The following is a 23404-nucleotide window of genomic DNA, read 5'->3' on the forward strand; positions in this document are numbered from 1 at the left end:
TCTCATTGTAAGATCCAGAAAGAACCCTCCAGAGAAGTTAGAGCAGTTACAGATCTTCCAGAGCCTTGGAGTTTGTGTTCTTACTGCAGTTGTCTTGGAACCTTTGCTCTGGGCAACTGCCGCAAACATTGATTTTAAGGCAGTTCTTGAGAGGCTGTGTGGAATCGAGGCCGACTATTCTGTCCTTGCATGCTTTGACTCCAGGCCACTCACTTCTCTCATCGCTTCTCTGAGTTAGAAATCACCCCACCACATGCAAACAGTGCACACTGGAAATGTTGGTCAGAATTCCCCACGAAATGTTAACAAAGGAGAGCTATCTGGTAAACACACGATGACTTTCTTAAAATGATTAAGCATAAAAGACCTAAGTGATACAGAATTGAAGAGTTATTGAAATTAAGTGCTTGTTTTATAAGTTAAATTTAAAGCCAGTCTTTAACTTTATAGAATTAAATGATGAATCTGAGGGAAATCATGTGCACTGGAGAAGAGTCAAAGACCTTAGAAATATGAATGCCCAGTGAGAGCAGAAAGAACAGGTAGCCTGGGCTCCAGATGTGAAGACTAGAAAATGCAAGGAATAGGAATTCTCTACAATTGCTGAAAGACAACTTTCAACTGCAAACATGAAACCCCAGACGATAAGCACAAAACAACCCTCACCAAAAAGAAAATTCCAAATATGAAAGCCTTGTAAAAATCTGTATAGACACTTGAGAAAGCAGCTACCTCCCTGCCTATGCTGTACAGAATTGGTCAAGTGAACAGTCAGAGTCGGGGAACTGAGGAATGTGGCCATTTCTCATATCAGGGCTCCTGAGACCTACCACACAGACACAGCTTGCATCAGCTTGCAGAAGGGTTAGGGTTGTGTGAGGCTCTTAGTCCATATTGTTGTTGCAGTAGGAAATGCTTGAGACCAGGTAATAAAGAGGTTGGCTTTCCTGCTATAGTGTCACGTGATGGAGATATGAGCACAAGAGAGAGAGCCCATTTCTGCAGAACCCTCTAGAGCAGCCTCCATCTTTTCATGAAGGCAGAGATCCTATACTACCCGGCTGAAAATTACAGGTAATAACACGTGAACTTCTGGAGACACTGTGGATCATAGCTCCAAGTCTTCTAGTGTGCTTATCTAGGTATATCTCAGTCAAGACTGAACATGGAAAGACCTGTTGTCATAACAAGACTTTAAGGCAATACACATTGTTTGGAATCTGTTGAGTTTGGAGCAACTGTGGCTTATCTCTAGATATATCTGTAACTAGAAATATCAATGATGAATCTTGATAGAATGCTAAGGATATTTTGATGTTGTTTCTTTGGTTTTTAGTGATAGACTTCATTATGCTGCTCAGGCTGCCTTTTAAAAGTAGGTCCAAGTACCTTGCTGATTCAGCTAGCTTCCTGGTTTGCTGGGTCTGCAGGTCTCGTAGCACTGTGACTAACTGTGGGTTAAGATTGGCACTGGTTAGCATGACGGCTGAGTGATGCAGGGTGGCCTGTTCTGCAGGTGGAGGAGTGAGCCTCCTTAGGAAGGGTGAGCAGTGTCAGTGCATGGGACCAGGGCAGGGTGACAACAACAAAGGTTGTGAGATCTGCTCACCAGAGATCACGGGGAAAGAGGGAAACCATGGGGGATTACTCCATAGTAAATGGTGACAACACAGGAGAAATAGTGCCAACCAGAGACACTCAGTAGACATTCAGTGCTCAGAACTGTTGCTGGGAGATGGCCATGTGAAGACCTTCTTGGTGTCAGAGGCCTTTTCCCTGTTAGGATTGATGCTGGAATTCTAGTGCTGTGACAAAAGTATAATCTGGATGTGAGACATCGGAGCGCCCCTGGCTGGGCAGTAATGAAGGAAGGGAAGGAAAAGGATTTCTCTTCCATTTAATTGAAAATATTCAATAATATAGCACATTGGAAGGATTTTCATTCCTGTTGTAATTTCAAGCTTTAGGTTTTTAAGGCAGAGCACTCTGTATAACCCTAATGCTGTTTAGGAAGACAGTTCAGTTCTGCTTGTTAAATGACCAAGCGGCTTTTCCTGCTGCACTCCTTTCTGCCACCAGAGGGCACTCATTTTCAGATTTTTATTCTCTCTCTTTCTCCCTTCTCTCTCTCCCCCCCCTCTCTCTGCCTCTCCCTCTCTCTCCCCTCTCTCTGTCTCTCTTTCTTCTCTGTCTGTCTCTGTGTGTGTGTGTGTGTGTGTGTGTGTGTGTGTCCGCACTCGCATGCGCGCGCGGCGCGTGTGTACTCATGTGCATGTCAGAGGACAACTTGCACAAATCAGATGTCTCCTATCACATGGACCCAGATGGATTGATTTCAGGCAGCAACTGCCATTACCAGCTGAGACATCTTTCCTGTACATTTTTTTTCTATTTTCAAGTGTCTGTTCTTTTTACCTTTTCTTCCTTGCTGTGTAAAGTGCTGCTTTGTTTATATCTTTTTAAAAGCTTTTTCTCTGTGGTTTATTTAGGAAAATCAAGACTTAATAGTCTATGAATATAAAGTCTCTTTAATAACATTTTTATTTTGAAGTTTTATACATTTATACTGTGTGTATTGATCATATCCATCCACTAATATCTCTAATGAATCTTCTAAAAAGCTTATGGTACTAGAAAGATATTGTTATTTAATTATTTCTTTTTTCTTTTTTCTTTTTTTTTTTTTTTTTACCATTTTTAGGAAGAATATAGAAAAGCAACAGTGTGAAGTGATTGTTGGTGCACAGTGTGGCAATGCAGTATTAAGAGGGGCCCATGTCTATGTTCCAGGAATTGTGTCAGCTTCAAAATGTAGGTATGAGACTGAGGGCACTCTACAATTCATGAGTGTGATGGGTTGAACATTTACATGCATTAAATCTGCCTTTGTTACATACTTCCTGACACTTTCCATGGAGGATTTTGTCCTATAAAAATAAGTGTTAAAATAACAGTTTTAAGTATTTGCTTGACAGAATGCACAGTCACTCGGAAGGGACTCAGTGCGGAATTGTCTAGGTCCCGTGGCTTTGGGCTTATCTGTGGCAGATTGTCGTGATGATGTCAGTTGGAGTGGGAAGGCTTGCCTGGTATTGGCAGCATTGCTTAGGAAATAGGAAATGGGGTTTCCTTAGGAACTGGGATCCTGGATGTCTCCGGTGCAGAGGGCAGCCTTGATTAATTGCTCTCTGCTCTTTGAATGCCAAGTGGCCTGCAGCTTCAGGGTAGGGATGCACATAGCCTTCCTGGTGCCGTTTGCTTCTCCACATTAGATGATAATATTGTTCTAGGGAGCAGAGAAATACAGAACATAGAATGGTCGTGAAGGAGACTGAATAGTGCAAAGGCACAAGCATAGGTACCCTCGTGTGCATGACACAAGCATAGGTGCCCTTGTGTGCATGACACAAGCATAGGTGCCCTTGTGTGCATGACACAAGCATGAGTGCCCTTGTGAACATCACACAAGCATACGTAGGTACCCTTGTGCAATGGCACAAGCATAGGTACCCCCGTGCACATGACACAAGCACAGGTACCCTCGTGCACCGACACAGCGTAGGTACCCTTGTGCAGTGGCACAAGCATATGTACCCTCATGCACATGACACAAGCATAGGTACCCTCGTGCACATGACACAAGCATAGGTGCCCTTGTGCAAGGCACAGGCATAGGTACCCTCGTGCACTGACATAGCGTAGGTACCCTTGTGCAGTGGCACAAGCATAGTTACTGGCACAAGCATGGATATACATGTGCACATGTGTATTTTTCTGATAAAAGGTGGTGAGGTTCCATTTTGTACTCCTGACTTCACTACCTTAAAACCTCTCTTCTGTCTCCTCTTGGGACTTTCATGAGGGTGCCATCCAGAATCCCAGACAGTGGCATAAACTTCGTGGGTTCACTCTGGGAATGGTGATTGCGTGTGCTTAGCTGCTGCAGTGGACCTTCGCTGGGCTCGACTCAGGAAGCACTGACTCGGCTCTGTAACAGAGGTGCTCAGTTGCTGACCTCCCCGTCCTGTGCCTGAGGATCTGCAAGACGACTGCGTGCTGGCCTAGTGCGGCTCTGCTTCTTTTTTAGTATACACTTTTATTGAATCCTTCTGTAGGCAACCTAAATGTTGAGTATTGAGTCACGATTCTAAGAGTTATATAACAACTTTTACTTAGTGGTGGATTTGGGGGAAATAAGTCAGATAGATGATGCTTCCCGTTGAAGATTTAGATAGGATGTTTTGAGTACCGTTTCTGTATTTTCTTTTTTTTCAGTAATATAAATTTTATTAATGCATTTTTCTATACAATTCAAGCAAATTTGTACACAATAGACAGTTTATAGAGAGTATAGAATGGTAACTGTATCGAAGCCCAGAAAGTGACTTTTTAAAGCCGTCGCATTCGTTTACATCTCAAGTGATGTCCCATTTTTGTATTTTCAATGAAAAAAAAAAACCTTCTCCAGTTAGATGTTAGGGAATATTTAAAGACTAAGAGTTGAGAGGCTGGTGAGGGTTACACTGAGATAATGAGCCAGTTTGTATCTTCTCTTGTCCAGAATTGATGTTTCTACAGAAAACCATTTCAGCTTGAAGGAATATCACCTGTCTGCTAAAGCACAGGCTATAACAGTCTGATTTTCTTCTCTTTCTAGTTATGAAAGCCGGAGATGTTATTTCCGTATATTCTGATATTAAAGGCAAATGTAAGAAAGGAGCCAAAGAATTTGATGGAACTAAAGTATTTCTTGGAAACGGAATTTCTGAACTCAGCCGCAAAGATATCTTCAATGGGTTACCTGATCTGAAGTATGTCACTGAACTCTGTGGGGGAAATAAATTCCTTTCTGTGGTTCAAAAAGCTCAAAACCGTGAAAAGGCATATTTTGTTACACTATATAAAATTTTTCCATGACTTCAGATGGAGAAAATGAGCCCATATTTCTATGATTTTTGGAAAGAGCTCTTTTCTGGTCAAAAAAGGTAAATAGATTAAAAACCAGAGCAGTAGGATATGGATGAAGCCCAGTGGTGAGTGCACTGCTGACCCGCCCTAGAGGCCTGGCTTCAGTCCTCAGCCATGCAGAGCAGGAAAGCCTAGCCCAGGTGAGTGGCTGTCAGATCGCACTGTCCGATCACACTGTCAGATCGCACTGTCAGATCACACTGTCAGATCACACTGTCAGATCAGATCTCACTGTCAGATCACACTGTCAGATCAGATCACACTGTCAGATCACACTGTCAGATCACACTGTCAGATCACACTGTCAGATCAGATCGCACTGTCAGATCACACTGTCAGATCAGATCGCACTGTCAGATCACACTGTCAGATCACACTGTCAGATCACACTGTCAGATCACACTGTCAGATCGCACTGTCAGATCACACTGGGTAAGAATTTTACCTGGCCTGTTCGATTGCAATTGTTTGCACTTTGAAGAACAATGCTTACCTTAATAGAGAATTAGATGACTTATCTTTCCAAACATTCTCATTTTATCAAAGAAAAATTTAATTTTAATGTAAATCAAAAATAAAAAGATAATTTTTAACAAAAATAAATTAGACCTGAATTGTAGCTTGCATATGAGTATTTATGATCAAACTAAATGTTTCAATTGGTTCAAGCTTCATTGAAATTTAATTAGTTCTGAATGGTATGTGGATGTTGGTAGTGCTGAGGCGATTACAGCCGTGGATGAATGAGGGAGGACCTCTTGCCCTGGTCTCTTACGCTTGCTTTAGGAGTGCTGCGGAGCACCATTGCTCCAAGGTTGGCGGCTGACATATGCACCGAGCACTGTGAGGTGAGCCATTCAGAATGGCTCCAGAGTCCTCATTTCTGAACAGTCTGTCACACTGAAGTAGCCTTCTATATGAATGAAGTCATTTCTCCTAAAGAAACAGACAGTTAGGCTCTCAGGGTCTAAGAAAAAAAAAAGCTTTCCAAATGGCTAGAACCTGATTTTCTTCTTAGAATGTTTTGTTGGTATGGTGACGTCTTGCTTTGAGTGCCCACTTTAGTTGCTTGCTAATGTGTGCTCTCGTTTCATACGGTGTTTCTAGTGACTGCTGAACCATGTTTGCTTTTCTGGTGGGAGTGAAAGGTAGCCGTTCTTCAAAAAGCCTGCCAGCTACTCTGCAGGCCTTGTAAGTTCTCGCCCACTGATAATTAGGGAGCACGCCTCTCAGACGCAATGTTTGTCTATATGAATCACTGTCTACAATGCCATCCTGTGTCCTGCCCGGCCCTTCCTGTTCCCAGCAGCTCCACTGCCACTAGCAAAATGGGGCAGAGGTAGAACAGGTCATCTGGGGACAGTGTCAGTACTGGCTATGCTGGGCATACTGGGCAGCTGTTCTGTAGAAAGATGGGAGTGGAGTGGGCCCTGCCGTGCCAGTGCTCAGCATCAGCACAGCTTAGGTGTCCCCTGGTTTCTATGTGAGTGTCTAGCAGAGTGCCTTAGACATTCAGTCATGCGCAACATGTGCGAGCAGGTTAGGGGGAAGGAATACGAATTATGTGTTCTTTGCCTTTTAACCTTTGCTTTTGAACTCTCAGAGGAAACTCTTGTGCTTACTAATATAGTTATGTTAACTTTATTTATTTATTTGGATGAGCCTCTCCTGTAAAATTCAAAACAATCAATAGGACTATTCTAATTTGTTAAATAAAACAAGTCTTTACATGCAGAACAGCTTATGTTTGATGAGTCTTTCCTACAGGTATGTACTGTATATAGACTAATATTTAATTTCTTATTTTTTAGAGGTATAGGCATAAGAATGACAGAACCCATATATCTCAGTCCCTCGTTTGACAATGTTCTACCCAGTTATATATTTTTACAGGTAAGAAAAATACTGAGTGACATTGAAGCATTTGGATTTATTATTAGGAAGTATTTTTCTCTTTTATTAATATTCTTGTGTCTCTTCATCTTCTGACCTATCATTCTCAAATACCAAGACTCTTCTGAGCTTTCCTGTTTTCTTTGTCTGTATTGATTTTAATACTCTGTCCTCCATGTCTAAAGGTGATTTAATGATATAATATAATTATTGCTTTTCATCTCAGAATATTAATAATAAGTAATGCGCATACTGATGTGCAGCTGAAGGTTCTAGTTGTAAGAGTACTATTCAGTGTTCCTCAGTGGTCTGCTGCCAGCAGGTTTTTGTCAGGCTGTAATTACGTGCTGGGAGAGGATAAGCCATTTTATCTTTTTTAGCTTCTCAAGTGCATTCATGACCGTCAGCTTACTTTAATGCTACTATTATTACATCAAATGGAAATAACAAAGACTAGATCTGTTGGGGTTCTTGGTCAAGGTCACATTCCTAATAATAATTGGCAACATCTGAAGTTAACCCCATGCCCAGGAGCACCGTACTTCCTTCTCTTCTCAATATTAAACCAAAAGATACTACACAAATCTGGAGATTATTTCTGGGCAAAACAGACTGAAAGTGATTTGTGTGTGTCATTACCTAACTGAACCTCAGGGCTGATGTAAAGTGATAGGCCCTATAGCCTTCTGCCTGTTTGGCTGTGAATCACTTTGAGTGATTTTGTTTGCTTGGTTTGGTTTTGCTTATGATCATTTCCAGCACTTCTGACTCATGGTGGGTGTGTTCTGCACACCTTCATACTACTAGCATGAAAGAAGTCTTCATTTTCTCTTTGTTAAGATAAAGGACCATATGCTCGCTTAGCATGTAACTTAGTTTAGATTTAGGAAGGAGAAATCTGTATAGTGCAAATTTCTTTTAGATCTGTTATTGTTTATACCAACTTGAGCTACCTTTCCTGATTTGGGAATTAATCTTTTTTTTTTTTTCAGTTGCATGTATGTGTGTATGTTTGCATTGTGGGTTTGTGTGCAGATGCTCATGGAGGTCAGAAAAATGTGTTAGACGAATGGAGCTGGAGTTACAGGTGACTGAGCTGCCTAATGGGAATGCTGGGAACTGAACTTGGCTTCTCTGTAAGAACAGAATCTCTCTTAACTGCTGGGCCACATTTTGAGACCCCTGGATTTCTGACTGTAAAACTAGTTCAAGGATGATTATAAAATATAAATCATGAAACAATTTGTAATCCATATTATCCATACATGCCATAAAACTATTTTTTTCATTCTATAACAAAAGACATTAGACTACTGCTGGACTAAAGCTTCTATATTTGAAGATAGAGTTTAACTTTTTGTCATTTTTCTTAATGGAAAACTTTTTTTCATGTAATATAGTATTATATGTAGCAGACCACTGATTACCCTGTGAAACCAACTAAAATTATAATGATGACCACAATTAATGCATACTGAGTATTTAGCTATGTTCCCCTAGTGTTCCATATATGCTACTTCATGCATCACTTCAAAGTCTCTAAGGTCATAGGTGAGCAACAGAGAGTTAAAGAAATAAAGGACGCAGTAGGCAGTGCGCTGACTGTGCCTCGTTGACGGGAGACAGAAACTGCAAATTTCAACCCAGGTCTTTGATTCAAACGTGTCCTTGAGATGTGACTCCAGGAGACTTGCACACACATTAGTACAGGGCTCAGTTAATACACTGGTCCTAATCCAGACTGAGCTGGTAGAATGTAGGCTCTAGGAAATTCCTGTGCTTTCTAAGTATTTCAAATACTGCTTTTATAGCTTTGTGACCTGAGGTGAGTTGGTCTAAAACTTTTATTGATCTTTTAATTTTAAATTTCTCTTTGCAAACTAGGTCAAAACCACCAGATTTTTTTTTCAGTTGGAAAAAGATATTTTTTTATACAATATATTTTGATCACATTTTCCCCCTCCTCCAACACCCAGGTCCCTCCCTCTTCTCTGCCCACCCATCTCTCTATTCTTTGTCTCTTTCAAAAACAAAACAAAACAAAACAAAAAACCCTTCCCAGCAAACCCACAAAAACAAGCAAGCAACAGACCAATAAAACAGAAAAAAAAGAAAGAAAGAAAAAAGAAAACCAAAACAAAATGAAACAAAAAGTCCACAAATATACCACTGAGTTTGTTTTGTATTGACCAACTATTCCATGGCATAGGGCCTGCTCTGGTATGTGGTTTATAAATACCCAGTGAGAGTCTGTTGAAGAAGATGGATTTTACCTTAGCAGCAGTTTATATCAGTTGTAGATAGCTTCGTGGTTAGAAGTGGGGCTCATGATGCGCCCTGCCTCAGGGCTGGCCCTTCTCAGGCTAGAATCTGGGCAGGTCTTATGTGTGCTGGCACAGCTTCCTTAAGTTCATCTGTGGATTGTCCTGTTGTGTCTTGAAGACACTTTCTATGGAGTTGTCCATCATCTCTGACTCTTACAGTCTTTCCGCCTCTTCTTCTGCATAGGTTCTTGAGCAGGCAGGTCTTTGATGAAGATACCCTATTTAGGAATACGTGGTCTAAAGTCACTCTGTTTTCACATTATCCAGTGGTGAGTCTGTTAATTTTCGTCTATGCAAAACAAAGCTGCTCTGATGAGGGTTGAGCCAGGCACTGATCTATGAATATAGCAGTATGTCATTAGAAATGCTTGTATTATTTTGTGCCTTTAAAGAATGAGAGTTTTGGGTTTCACTTAAGTTCTGGGCAAGTTTAGAAATGTGAGGTATGGGTTCTATCACATGGAGTAGACTTTCAATCCAATAAAAAAGCGGTTGGTTACCCGTTTAACATGTGTGCCTCTGCTGCACCAGTATATATTGCACACAGGTAACTGCTACAGGTTGTGGGATTTGTAGCTGGAGATCTTAAAATTACCTCTCTCCTCAGTAGTGAAGACAGTCCCTCCAGCACCAGGCTACTAGTCAGTAGCAGGAAAGCTTCTGCTTAGGTATCAGCGCGACTTCTCAGTGCTTGGTGATATGTGGATGCATGCTGGCTTTAATTTAGCAATGGGGAACAACCAATAGCTTTGGAAGAATCCTGTGGTATTTGGAGTCTCCTGTTCCTGGCACTGGAGGTTTCACTTGGAGTCAAGAGCTATCTGGTAGAAGCATTGCTTCCCCTACTATTCGGTGATACACCAGTTAGATCCCATATATATATATATATATATATATATATATATATATGGAAGCTTTTTCAAGTGCCCTTTAGTGTTGGTTGTCTCTCCCCACGTTTACCCTTCTCTCCCGTCTCCCTTCCTATTTAATTCTTCTATTTGTTTTCCTTTATCTCTCTAGAACACTATATTCCATTTCCTTTCCTTGGGAATTCCTTCCCCTTCTCCTGGTTCCTTATGAGGTACCTAACCTCTGGGGTTATTTATATTGTAGCATTATATTTTGAAGGATTTAAAGCTAACAGCCACACATAAGAGAAAACATACAATATTTATATTTTGGGGTCTGAGGTTATCTCATCCAGGATGATTTTTTTTCTAGCTTTATTCAGTTATTAGATGACCATCTAGGCTGTTCCAATTTTTGGCTATTATGAATCAAACAGAAATTAACGGGAATGAACAAACATCTCTGTAGTAGGATGTAAAGCCCTTTGAGTACATGCCCAAGAGTGGGATAGCTGAATCTTGTGGTGTATCAATTTTCAGTGCTTTAAGGAACCCTCATACTGATTTCCATAGGTTGTGTGCTCGTTTGCACTTCCTCCAGCAGTGAATAAGTGTTTCCCCTTTCCCACGGCCTTGACAGCTGTCATGTGTTTTATTGATCTTGGGCATTCTGACTAGGGTTAGATGAAATCTGAAAATAGCTTTAATCTACATCTCTCTGGCTATGAAGAAAGACTAACAGGGCAGCAGGAGAGAGTCAGGCCACTGCTGTTCACACGGAGAGACTGGGTCCCAGGGAATGGAGGTGAGGAGGAGGCGGGGCTCCTGCGGGCAGGCAGCATGGAGGTGAGGAGGAGGGCGGGGCTCCTGTGCCTCAAGACTAAGTCTGAAAAGATCAGAATGGAGGACAGGAAGGATAATGAAAATCACCTGCCTTCATCGCAGCCTTGTGTGGCCATTGGGGTTTCTTAGCTATCAGTTTCTTAGTACCTTGTTTGATCTAGAAGAACCTGATGTAGGAATGTAGGAATTGTTTCCTTAAGGAGTTTCAAAACAGAAAAATGATCAGAAGAGTAAGTTTTGCTTAAAAATTTTAAAATTATATTTATGTATTCATAATTTTTGGAAGGGACATTTGCTGTGGCCCTGAGCGAAAGTCAAAGGACAGCTCCTTCCACCATGTGGGACTTGCAGACTGAACTCTGACCATCAGGCTTGGTGGCAGGTACCTTTACCTGCTGAGCCGTCTCAATGGCCCTCATTTAAGTTGTAGAATTTGAAAAAAAGTCATTACCATCATTATTGTTGAATTTTTACCTTTGTACTAGATTGTCACAAATGGAAAATTTCATAGTTCTGCATAATGGTAGGAGAACACAGATGAGTTTTTAGAAAAATGTGCACTGTCAGGTGATGGTAGTATTTACAGGTAGTTGAAGGGTCATCACTGAAAGTGCAGTAGGCGCACCATGTTGATCTGAGCAGTTTTATATTCTTAATATTGTTCTTAAAACAATATTCCGAAGCTGAAGTCACCCAGGGCGACTGAGGCCAAAGGGCAAGTAATGTGAGGCTTCCTTGGTGTAGAAGAGCTACACCAGAGCTTTTCTCAAATCGAAGACACGTGCACATGTACACGGCAGATGACCGAAGAGACTGGTGCTGCAAAAACAAATTGTAAATCCTCTTCGCTCTCAGGTAGTTGTCAGTAGCCACACTTCATTTCTGTAAAAGCTAAAGAATGGGTGGAAGCGATGCTTGCTGTGATTGTTCTGGTTTCAGGGCCTCGTCTGCTGTAGTACAAGAGATGACAGTGGCTCTGCCCAGAGCTTGGCCTACCCAGACTCTTCCTGTATGACTTAAGTTCTTTCGCGCACACCACATCACTTTGAGGTTAAAAGTCACTCTTCTAATTTTTCAAAATATCTTGGAAAATAGGAGAAAATATAAAGTGTAAGAAAATTTTGGTGCAAGGTAATATTCTTTATCCTTCAGTAACCACTGCCAGTGGTAGCTTGATTTTAAAGTTCAGTGTTAAACTGCTACTTTGCATATATTTTCTCAAGCCTATACTCACTGGCTTATAACTTCATTAAATGGATATTGTTCTCCTTATTTAAAGTGTGTGTGTGTGTCTGCAAATGTGTCATCGCATGTGTGCTTAGGTCAGAGGACAGCTTGTGGTAGTTCTTCTTTTCCTACATGTAGGTACAGGGATCAAAACCAAGTTGTCAGGGTGGATGGCAAGTGCATTTACCCACTGAGCCATCCCACCAGCCGCGGTACAGTTTCCGGATTGGTGTCAGTAACTGACTTAGGAAGAAGTAGATTGAAGGTGACAACTAAAGCGTTTACATCTTGAAGTCACATCAGGTACATGTAAGAGCTTGGTAGACGCTGTCCCCTTTCAGTCTTTATGATAATTGAAGTCACTGCAGAGAGCCAGTGAGGAAGTGCTAGGGAACGTGTGCTCTTCCTCCCTTTGGATGCCTCTTTCCTGGCCTTTCTCTGAAAGAACCAGTATCTTCTAAATCTCTGTCCTTCACTTCTTCCAACATTAAATGTGGAGAATGTTATATTTTGTTTGTTTATTGAGTTGAGAGGCTATATTTTCAAGACTCATGTTTTTTCTCTTTCTTATAGAATTTACCATCAACGGTTGTAGCTCACGTTCTTGATCCTCAGCCTGGAGAGAAGATTCTAGATTTGTGTGCAGCCCCTGGAGGCAAAACTACACATATTGCAGCCCTGATGCAGGACCAGGTAAGATGTCTTCAGGGCAGGCTCCCTTCAGACAGTTCCCCCAGCCACTGAAGGGTAAGATGTCTTCAGGGCAGGCTCCCTTCAGACAGTTCCCCCAGCCACTGAAGGGAACCTCGGAAGCTACATAGTAGCTTCGGCCATTTACATAGTTCATGGCTGTGATCTCAAGAGACTGCCATCTTGCTAATACAACTCTAGACTTGTTCCCTTACAGGATTATTTAACTGAAATACTTAAGAGATATTTTCTTGTTCTTAGTTTTGAGATTTTAAATTTAGATGGGCTACTAAGGTATAAACCACCACTAAAAAATTATTTTAGACAATGTTATCTATTCCTCCGTTGAGGGACATCTGGGTTCATTCCAGCTTCTGGCTATTTTAAATAAGGCTGCTATGAACATAATGGAGCATGTGTCCTTATTACGTGCTGGGGAATCCTCTGGGTATATGCCCAGGAGTGGTATTGCAGGATCTTCCGGTAGTATCATGCCCAGTTTTCTGAGGAACCTCCAGACTGATTTCCACAGTGGTTGTACAAACTTTCAACTCCACCAGCAGTGGAGGAGTGTTCCTCTTTCTCCACATCTTCGCCAGAACCTGCTGTCTCCTGAGTTTTTGATCTTAGCCATTCTGACTGGTGTGAGGTGAAATCTTGATACAGAAAATGTGGTATATTTACACTATGGAATACTACAGCTATTAAAATCAATGAATTTATGAAATTCTTAGACAAATGGATGGAATTAGAAAATATCATCCTGAGTGAGGTAACCCAATTACAAAAGAACATAAATGTATGCACTCACTAATAAGTGGATATTAGCTCAGAAGCTTGGAATACCCAAGACACAATTCACATATCAAATGGTATCCAAGAAGAAGGAAGGAGAGGCCTGGTCCTAGAAAGGCTCAAAATGCAGCAGTGTAGGGAAATACCAGGACAGGGAAGCAGGAAGGGGTTGATTGGGGAACAGAAGGAGGGAAGAGGGCTTATGGGACTTATGGGAGAGGGAAGCCATGAAAGGGGAAATCATTTGAAATATAAATAAAGAATATATCTAATAAAAAAATTAAAAAAAGAGAATATTATCAGCATGACATCATCTCTGTGGTCTATGTGCACATAACAGTACACATATAAACATCCCTGTGAACTTTCATTTGCATTTCTAGAAAAGAAAGTAGTCTTGATAATGTTTCTTTATCACAAATGTGAGTGAGTTTGATCCTGGGTAACTTCACCCAATTTTTACTGCATTTTTCTCTTTACATATGAATGTGCCAAAGAGATTTCTTTTATCATGGGCAGGTTTTATCTGTGTTCAAAACTCATTAATGTTGTAATCATTTTTTTATTCAATTGAAGAAACAAGACCATTTGTTGCTACCTTTTCTGTTTCAAGCTGTACAGTACTGAATGCTTGCTAAAATTTAACCTGCAGAGAATGCGGGAGTGCGCAATGTGGAGTTGAAGGTACCTAGATGCTTTTTGTGATGTTTGTGTGCTCAGGAGGATATTTAAGTGAGAAGGTGATAACACCGGGGAGAGAGAATGACGACTGAGTAGGAGCGATGGGCCAGAAAATGAGGTGCAGGAGGCGTGGGGGGTGGGGTAGCGTGAAACAGTTTACCCTGGAAACAGGAGTGGATCGGAACACATGCAGTAGTACATGCTGGGCAGTCTCTCCCTTGTTTCAGTCTTCTTAATAAGCAGGAAGCAAAAAGAACAGATGCAGAGGATACGGATTTTGAGAGTGAGATAACAGCCTAGAAAGCTGAGTCCAACACTGAGATATGGACACGTCCAGTTTTTACTAGGCAGTCATGAATGTCTGTCATGAATGTGTCCTTCAGAACTTTATCGTGAGGGTAGTCTATGTGATTGTACGATTTTTGGCTGTGTAGGGGTGGGTACGAAATTGACGAAGAGCTGACTTAGCTACGGGAGAGCTTGTAAAAATATGCAGCAAGAAGCATGCTGTGTATATAGTTAGGATGGACAGAGAGGGTGACAACCTTCTGCTTCTTCCCTTGGGGTGTCTGGGCACTGATATCCTGGGCTCTGATATCCAGTGACACTGCTCTCTTAGATGATAGTCTGTGAAACAGGAGCTCTCTTTATTGGTGTGGGGGGGAGGGGAGGAGGATGTAACAAGAGGTATATAAATCTTGGGGTACTGGTTTCCAAAGTGTACAGTATTTGCTGGGGCTGATGTGCTGGGAATGATTTATTTGCGTTAAGAAGGATCCCAGGTGCTATACCATGTAATCTGGCCTAGAGGGAAGTGAGTTCCACTAGAAGGGAGGTGGGGTTAGTGGGGCTATGTGCCCTGGCAGTGCAGGCTGACACTAGGGAGAGAGGAGCCTTGCTCTTGCTGGCCTCAAGATGAGATCACCTGGGTGTGGATACTTCTCCACCTCGCTTTTCCAGACCTGTTCCCAGTTGCACTTGCCCCACAATGTGTCACAGAACCTTAAATGATTAAAGAGTGTAACTTATAAATGGACACTTCAGGGGACAAGGCATGATGGCAGCTGGCGTGTCAAGGGTTAATTTTTGGAGTATTTAATGTACCTACCTTTTCAGTTTACTCAGAACATAGATGTGATTACTAATGCTGCTATGAAAATGTTATGGTCTGCCTGTAATTTATAATATATTGGTTGTGTTTGTTAAAAGTAGCTTGCCTAGGGTGGGTGCGATGCTGAGGATTGGACCAGTGCTGTGCACCCGCGAGGCAGGGGCACTCTTCATGGCGCTGTGCTCCCCAGGAGTTCTACTGTCTGTAGTGAAACAAGCCTTTCCACAGAGAGTGGATATTTAGGAATAATCCACTCTCTCTGATCGTATGATGCTGTTTAAAACCACATGCCTTGGTGGCATACAAGTAAACATTTGTTGAGCTGAGGTAGGTTAGGGGATTTGTGCTGCTCTGAAGGCATGGGTACAGCTGCAGATAAGCGATGTTTCTGGTAATGCTGGGTAGAGTCAATCACTTGGTTCCTATGGTTTTTACTTATCTAAAATGACTTCTGAGACAGCTGGGATGCCCTGCCTCTCTGGTCTCTGTGTCTGTCTCTATTGCTGCACCTGAAGACCAGCCCAGCAAAGGGCTGTAGTTAAGGTTGTTGTCCACTGCCCATTTTATGTGCCTTCTTACATCCCATTTACCGTCTTGCTGTCAGACAAAAGTAGCCATGCGGCCTAGTCCTAGAGTAGGTAGGCTGTTGGATACTTCGGGTTAGCTGGAGCTTTTGATTCTTTTTGTTATTAGTTAAACAAGTATATAAAAGCAGCTTCTAGCTAGTGCATTTGTGAGGGGATTCACTCTCTCTGTAGTCTAGTTGAGCCTCATTTGCCTCTTTCCTACTTTCTCCGTTTAGTTCACCTTAAATGTCAAGGTTTTGCCTGTCCAACCTGTTTGTCAAGTTGTTGGATTTGTTAAAGCCCTGATGGTATCTAGTAACATGACCAGAAATCTCATGTGTTATAGTTTTGATGCAAGTGGCATATATGGTGATATATACATTTTTTTTCAAACAAAAAATTTTCAGAAGAGTCAATCCGACATGTAAGGACTGTTACTTCATAGCATCACCCTTTGACTCAATATATTCTTAGAACTTAACCATGTGACTTTGCCTTAAGTCTGGCCTAAGTAAGATATTTTAAGTTAGTTTCATTATGACATTTCCATATACATTTACCATTATACTTTGTTTCTCTTCCTCTCGCTCATCCCACCTCTCATTCTGGGCCCCCTTCTTCCCCACAAATCAACTTCTGTGTACATGTCACATGACTTCCGTTGTTGTCCCTGCTTCCCACCTCCCTTAGGATTACTTTCTCTATTCTTATGGTGCACACACACACATACACACACACATACACATACACACACACACACACACACACACACACACACACTTTTGCATATGGGAGAACATATACAATACTTGTATTTTTGAATCTGGCTTTTTTTGCTTACACACTGATCTCTGGTTCTGTCCATTTTTCTTGCAAATGTCATTCAAATTTCGTTGCATGTATTTTCTTGAGAACACATTTGTCTGTGTTTATCAGAGAAGTTGCCTGTGGTTTTCTTTGTTGTGCTGGTTTTGGTATAAGAGCATTATTGGCTTCAAGAGTGAGTTTGAAGATTTTCCGTAATGTTGACGTTAGTTAGCTCCTCTTTCCAAGTGTGATGGAGGCCAGTGTGGAGCTTTCCAGTTCTGGGAGTTTCTTTCAGAGTCTTCTTAATGTTCTTCATCCCCATTGATGCTAGAGATCTGCTTACATTCCTGATTTAATTTTAGTAGATCATCATATGTGTTTAGGAATTTATCCATTCAGTCTAGATTTGCTAGTCTTTTGGAACATAAGTTTTCAAAGTAGACACTGATGAGCTATATTTCATCAACATCTGATATAACACCCTTAATTTTTTCTATTTTTAAGTTTATTAATTGGGTCTTTTTCTTTTTGGAGGGACTTGTTTTAGGTAGAAGTTTATTAGTCGTATTCATCTTTTCAAGCAACTTTTGGTTGAGTCTGTGTATTATTGTTTTAGACTACATTTGACTGAATCTTGCCTTTGTTATTTTTTGCTTTTGTGCTGAATATTTCCTTATATTCCTGAGATCTTAAGAAGCATCATGAGGTTATGTATTTGAGAACTGATTTTTTTTTTAAAAAGGTAAGTACTCAGCAACAACAACAACAAAAAACTCAAAAAAAAAAACTAAAAAAAACCCAAACAAGTTCCTTTTTCATAGAGCTTGCTTAGCTACATCCTAGATGTTGTAATAACTTTTTGCTTTTACTTTTTCTCCTAATTAAAAAAAAAAAACCTCAATTGTTTCAATGATTGATAAATATATTTTTATTTTTTTCAGTTCCTATATACATGAATAGTTTCTATAGTTGCTCTTACTGATTTTAGCTCTATTATAGTACAGTCTGAAAGTTCCAAAGAAATTATTTTCCTTTTTTTTACATTTAAGAAGACATGACTGTGGTTTAGAATATAGTTGATCTTCGAGCAGGTTCATGGTTAAATGAATATTCTGTTTGTGTTGGATGGGATATTTTTGTAGGCTCTATAAAGTTAAATTCATTTTGTTTCTGGTTTATTTGTTGATTTCTAGTTTGGATCATTTGACGATCAATAAGACAGCTTCCACAGCTGCTCTGTTGTGTGTGGCCTGTGTAGCCTTTATGCCTAATAATATGATGGTTTTAAAGGGAAGTGAGTAGTAAAAATGGGAAACATAAATTATTATATTTAAAAAGGTAAAGAGAGACTGTTAGTATAATCATCAGCTTACTTGATAACCAGGGCCTCCAATGTGATTGGTGGGAATGAGCACCAGGCCAGCTTGGAGGGGCTTTCAACAGGGCTGAGGCTGAGGCTGAGGCTGAGGCTGAGGCTGAGATAAGCTATTCCAAGCAGTCAGATATTTTATACCTTTATCAAAGCAGAATACAACAGTAAGTGCCAGGATAATGGTGGTTGCATGCTAATCCCCTAACCCTAATGTCAGCTGGCAGTGGTGGCACACGCCTTTAATCCCAGCACTTGGGAGGAAGAGGCAGGCAGATTTCTGAGTTTGAGGCTAGCCTGGTCTACAGAGTGAGTTCCAGGACAGCCAGGGCTACACAGAGAAGCCCTGTCTCAAAAAACAAAACAAAAGATTAATGTCTAAGACTGTTTGCCAAACTTGTCCATGCTTCGCTGGCATCCAGGGACAGAGAGACGCAAGGGTTGTGAATGCTTCACAGCCAGAGGCAGTGGCTCCGATTCTCAGGACTGAAAGGCACACAGTGCCCCAGGATCCATGTACTCTAACCTGAAGAAAGCTATGACACAGATCTCTCCTGGCAGCCAGACCAGTCCAATGCCATGGTTCTCTGCATGTTAGTAAGAGAAACATGGGAGGAAGCCATGGGACAAAAAAGAATAAAAGACAATAAAATGGATTTTTCTACTAATAAAACATGCATTAAAAGATAAAACTTATGACAGGATATAAAAAACATGAAATGCTTTACAACACAGTAAAGTAAAAATACTGCTAACATGTATGCTAAAAAGAAAAAAGGGAGGTGTGGAGAGAAAAGATGAAGTGCTGGAGTAGTGTCTGTTGGTGTCCTTGACACAGAGATGAGTCCTTGGCACTGGGCAGCTGAGATGAGTCTGGCCACCTGTCTTTCTGTGGTTTATGCTGGTGTTGAGCCTGCGTTGGCTCCTGGTTCACACCTGACTGTCAGGATTTTATTAGCTTTCCTTTGCACCAGGGGCCTCAGGTGGCCACACTTAGTTTACAGTCAACATGGGGAGCTTCCCTCTCCTGGAAAGCTCTGGATCTTAGCCTCTGTTGTTCTCCCAGTACACAGGGATGGTCACAAAGAACAACAGCCCTGAGACGAGCCGGGTGCAGTAGGAGGAGCTGTCTGCATGTTTGTGACGCCTCCTGAGTCACCATTCCCTCCACTCTGGCATTCTTGGGGCTTTGAAATGTCTTCTTTGGGAATCTACAACACTGATGGTGCTAGAGCCACCTCTGACCTCAGGCTCAGTCCACCAGGCGGCAGTGTGTTCCCAGTGAGTGAGATAGTGAAGAGGCTCTCTGGGCATGCCCTTTCTGACTTGAGTGGAGCTTCCTGCAGCCTGAACTTTTGAGGCAGTCAGTGCCTGGTCCTCCTGCCCAGCCACCAGATCTGGAGCAGTTTCCATTTAAATTCCCTGCCGTATGGTCCTTGCCTATTCTCCAGGCCCAAGGAAGTTCATTGTAAATAATAACATCCCTCCTGAGATAGCACCCACTGAGTCCTAGGGAGTAACCACTGGGACTCTCCTCCACTGCTGACCTCCAGAGGTGCTGCTTCAGCAAAACCCGTTCAAGACTCTGTCCTAAAGTAGGATTGCCAGTCTCTCCTCACCAGGGCCACCTGGGATCACACTGCTGAACTGTGTTCCTGGCATTGCCTCTGTGGCTCTGACTTGCCTCCTGTTTCCTTTTTGGAGGACTCTTTCTTTACACACAGTCATAGTTAAGGTTCCATTGCTGTGACGAGACACCATATGACAGCAACTCTCATAAAGGATTCATTCAACTGGGTCTGGCTTGCAGTTCATAGGTCTAGTCTATTATGACAGAAATCAAGGTTGTATGCAGGCAGACATTGTGGTGGAGAGGAGCAAGTGTTCTGCATCTGGATACACAGGAAGCAGGAAGAGGAAGTAAGCTACTGGGCCTGTCCTGTGAAACCATAAAGCCCACCCCAGTGACACACTCCTCCAACAAGGCTACGAGTCCTAATCCTTTGAAATAATGCCACTCCTGTGAGTCTGTGAGAGCCATTCTCACTCAAACCACTACACTGGTTCTTCTGCTTCACTGGGCCACACTCCTCAGGGGCTGCTCAGGGGCCACCCGATCCTGGAGAACTTTATGCCTTTCCAAAGAATTTTGCTGTGCCACATAAACGATTGGGGTCATGGCATCTCATTTTGGTTACCATAGTTCAAATAATTTTGCGTACTGTGAAAATTTTAAGTCGAGGATGAGTTTTTCCAGATACTCATTTCTGCATAACTCCTTGAAGCTAGATATTCCATAGAGGAAGTTCTGCTCTTTCATAGGTGAGCAGTCACTCGAGATTGGTGCTGGTCTGTTTACCTTCAGGAATGTTTCTAAGTTTTTGAAAATATTGCAAATAACTTTTTTCAGTTTTGATTTATGTAGATTAGGTTGAAGAACAATTGGCAGGCATGTGTTTAAAATAAAGACAAGATATTTAAGGAGTTACTATTTCAGTGCTGGGAATGACTGGAGGACATTGTGCTTGCTAGGAAGCCCTCTACCACCGCCAACGGAAATTTGAAGTACATTTGGTTAAGAAATTCAGCAGGTAGGGCGGGAGGATAGCAAAAAGCACCTATTACACTGGTCTCTGGTATTGCTGACTTTCATAACTGCTTTATTTACACTCCATTTTCATTTTTTAGGGAGAAGTAATAGCATTGGACAAAATAGCAAGTAAAGTGAAAAAATTAGAGCAGCACGCTTCATTATTAGGGCTCCATTCTATCCGGGCATTTTGCTTCGATGCAACAAAGGCACTTCAGCTTGATGTGACGGATGGTGCAGAAGGTAACCTGAGTTTGCGTTTCTTGGTCTGTGGGTTTTTTCTCATGATTTCATGTACTCGTTGGATCTTGTTTCAGGTATGAAAGTGATGTAACCAGAAAGTAATTACGGCAGTGTGTCAGTGTTTATGTAATATTTAATGCAATGTCTATGTTAATGCTTTAATGTGTTAATGTTTTGATGGCAAGACACTCGAAGTTTACTCTTGACAGCTTTGAAATGCAATATATATTATTACTAAGTATAGAATCACACTGTGTACTGGAGGTCAAAACTGTACTCTTCCTGTCTACGTAAACTTCGCAACTTTTCCATAGTTTTGCCCTGTCCTTTCTTGCCATTGATAATCACTGTCTCTGTCTGCTTCAATATGTTTGACTTTTTAGCTTTCAGATATAACTGGTTTTGAGGGCTTGGCTGATATAATATCTTCTGGATTCATCATGTTCTTGCAAGTGTCAAGGTTTCTTCTCAAGGCTGAAGAGTGCTGCACTGTGTGCATGCACTGCACCTCTTCTTATCAATACTTGCTGGTGGACACCTGATTCTGTAGCATGACTGTTCTAAGTGCTGAAGTGAACACGAGAGCATAGTTCTCTGTGACAACTGCTCCTAGCCATGTATGTCCACTGGCATTCTGACTCTGCATCACACAGCACTTAACCTGCTCTTCTCACTAGTGGTTACATTTATCTGTTTACATGGTACACGTGTGCTCTCTTCCTCCATGCTCTGACCAGGGTGTTTTGTGTTCTCGTCTTTTGAGAACAGTCTCCTCACAGGGCCAGGTTGTATGTCTTGTGGTTTTCATTGCATTTTCTTGAAGGCTTGCTGTTGTGAGCATCTCTTTCCTATACCCACTAGCCACATTGTCCTTTGAAGAACAGCAAATGCCCATAGAAATGCTTCACTCTTTGACTTGTGTGTTAGTTGCTGTGATAAACACCTGGTAAAAGCAACCAAAGGAAAGGATCCTTTTGCCTCACAGTGCGAAGGTGCACCTTGGTTTACTGACCTACCCATCATAGGGAACTTGGTGTTAATGTCCTCCTGGTCACGGTGGGGAAGGTGTATGTGATGTTGAATGCTTCTCTGGCTGTGGTAGGAGGAACACGAGAAACTGGCCACATTGCATCATAGGAGGCAGAGACAAGGGCTGCTGTCCGCTGCTTCACCCTCCTTGTTCTCAGGACCTCATTCTGTAGAATGAGGCTGCCAGCTTTGGCCTGGGCCTCCTCCCCAGTCAGAGGTCTCTGGAAACGCCTCCACACACACCCTTACTCACACCTCCAGATGTGTGTTTCTTAAGTGGCCTCAAATACACTGAAGTTAGTGACGAGCCATGACAGCAGTGACTAGCTGGGTTTGGTTGGTTGGTTTTCAGTGCATTTATGCTGTCTTTTGTCTGAACTATTTAATCCATTTTTTCCAGTAAATAACTGAACAGTGAAGCCTTGCTTGAGCCATTTGTTCCTTATTGCCTTAGTGCTGTATAGATGTGTTTTCTCCTGTGTTGTTGTCTTCTTTTGAATTAGCGGTGTTTATATTATGCTATGTTTTTAACCTTCTGTTTATCTACTCTACATTTTGATAACCCCTCTTATCAACTGTACTGTCAAAGATAGCCATCACAGGCCATTTGAAGCTAATAATGACTGAATTTATTATTAAAACCCGTTTTTTAAAATTCCCCATTTTATTTCGTTTTATTGCATAGTTTATGCATTTCTATATTGTATGCCCCTAAACAAATTATTGTATCTTACTGGTTTTGGTGGCGTGAATGAGATGCCCCCATAGTCTCAGGCATTTGAGCTTCCTATTTTCCTTTGTGCCCTGGGAACATCTTTTGTTTTGATCTTTTTTTAACAGTATATCAATAGCTAACTTAGTATAACTTTAAAGTAGCAAGAAGAACAAGGTGTTAGACACTTGCAGGCTGTAAAGCAGAGGAAGGCTCTGTGGACCTAGAACTTCCAGCTTCTGGAAGGAGCACAGCTTAGCTGCTGTAGGCTCTACACAGAGCAGGCTCTACACAGAGCAGGCAGGTCCTGAGCCTTGGCCTGCCCTGGAAGATCACCTGTCCAGGGCTCTAGATACTCCAGTCTGTAACTTACCAGAATGGATGCAACTTGGTGGGTAAAAGAGACTGTGAAGGTTGTGAGAGGAAGAGCTCATGAGGAGGAGAAAATCTGTTCTCCATCCCCGCTGTCTTCCTTTCCCCACCCTAGCAAGGGTGATGGTGGTTGTCTGCACCATTTGCCTATGACTTCATACTGGGGACCACTGGAAAGAATGAAACCAAACTTTTAATATGTGACATTTATGTAAGCAGGTTAAAAAAAAACTAAAGCTAAGAAAATATTGTGGCAAATATTCATAGAATATTATGGGGAAGGTTCATATCTTCTATATACAAGAGCTGTCCTGTTCATTAAGAAAGACAGGGGTT

At 41.7% G+C, this 23404-nt stretch overlaps 1 protein-coding gene across 3 annotated transcripts in view; it reads left to right on the top strand.

The window, feature by feature from the left end:
* Nsun6 (NOP2/Sun RNA methyltransferase 6) overlaps positions 1-23404 on the top strand; it is a 43267-nt gene that overhangs the window by 11315 nt on the left and 8548 nt on the right. For 2 of the 3 annotated variants that reach the window (XM_052156683.1, XM_052156684.1), the window contains exons 4-8: positions 2702-2811; positions 4658-4811; positions 6780-6861; positions 12677-12796; positions 20811-20955. In XM_052156683.1, the coding sequence (XP_052012643.1) occupies positions 2702-2811; positions 4658-4811; positions 6780-6861; positions 12677-12796; positions 20811-20955 (611 nt within the window). Of the gene's footprint in view, positions 1-2701; positions 2816-4657; positions 4812-6779; positions 6862-12676; positions 12797-20810; positions 20956-23404 lie in introns of all 3 variants that reach the window. The other variant, XM_052156685.1, reaches the window with a different exon arrangement.

Source organism: Apodemus sylvaticus, chromosome 14 (genome assembly GCF_947179515.1).
Source record: "Apodemus sylvaticus chromosome 14, mApoSyl1.1, whole genome shotgun sequence".
NCBI lineage: Eukaryota > Metazoa > Chordata > Mammalia > Rodentia > Muridae > Apodemus > Apodemus sylvaticus.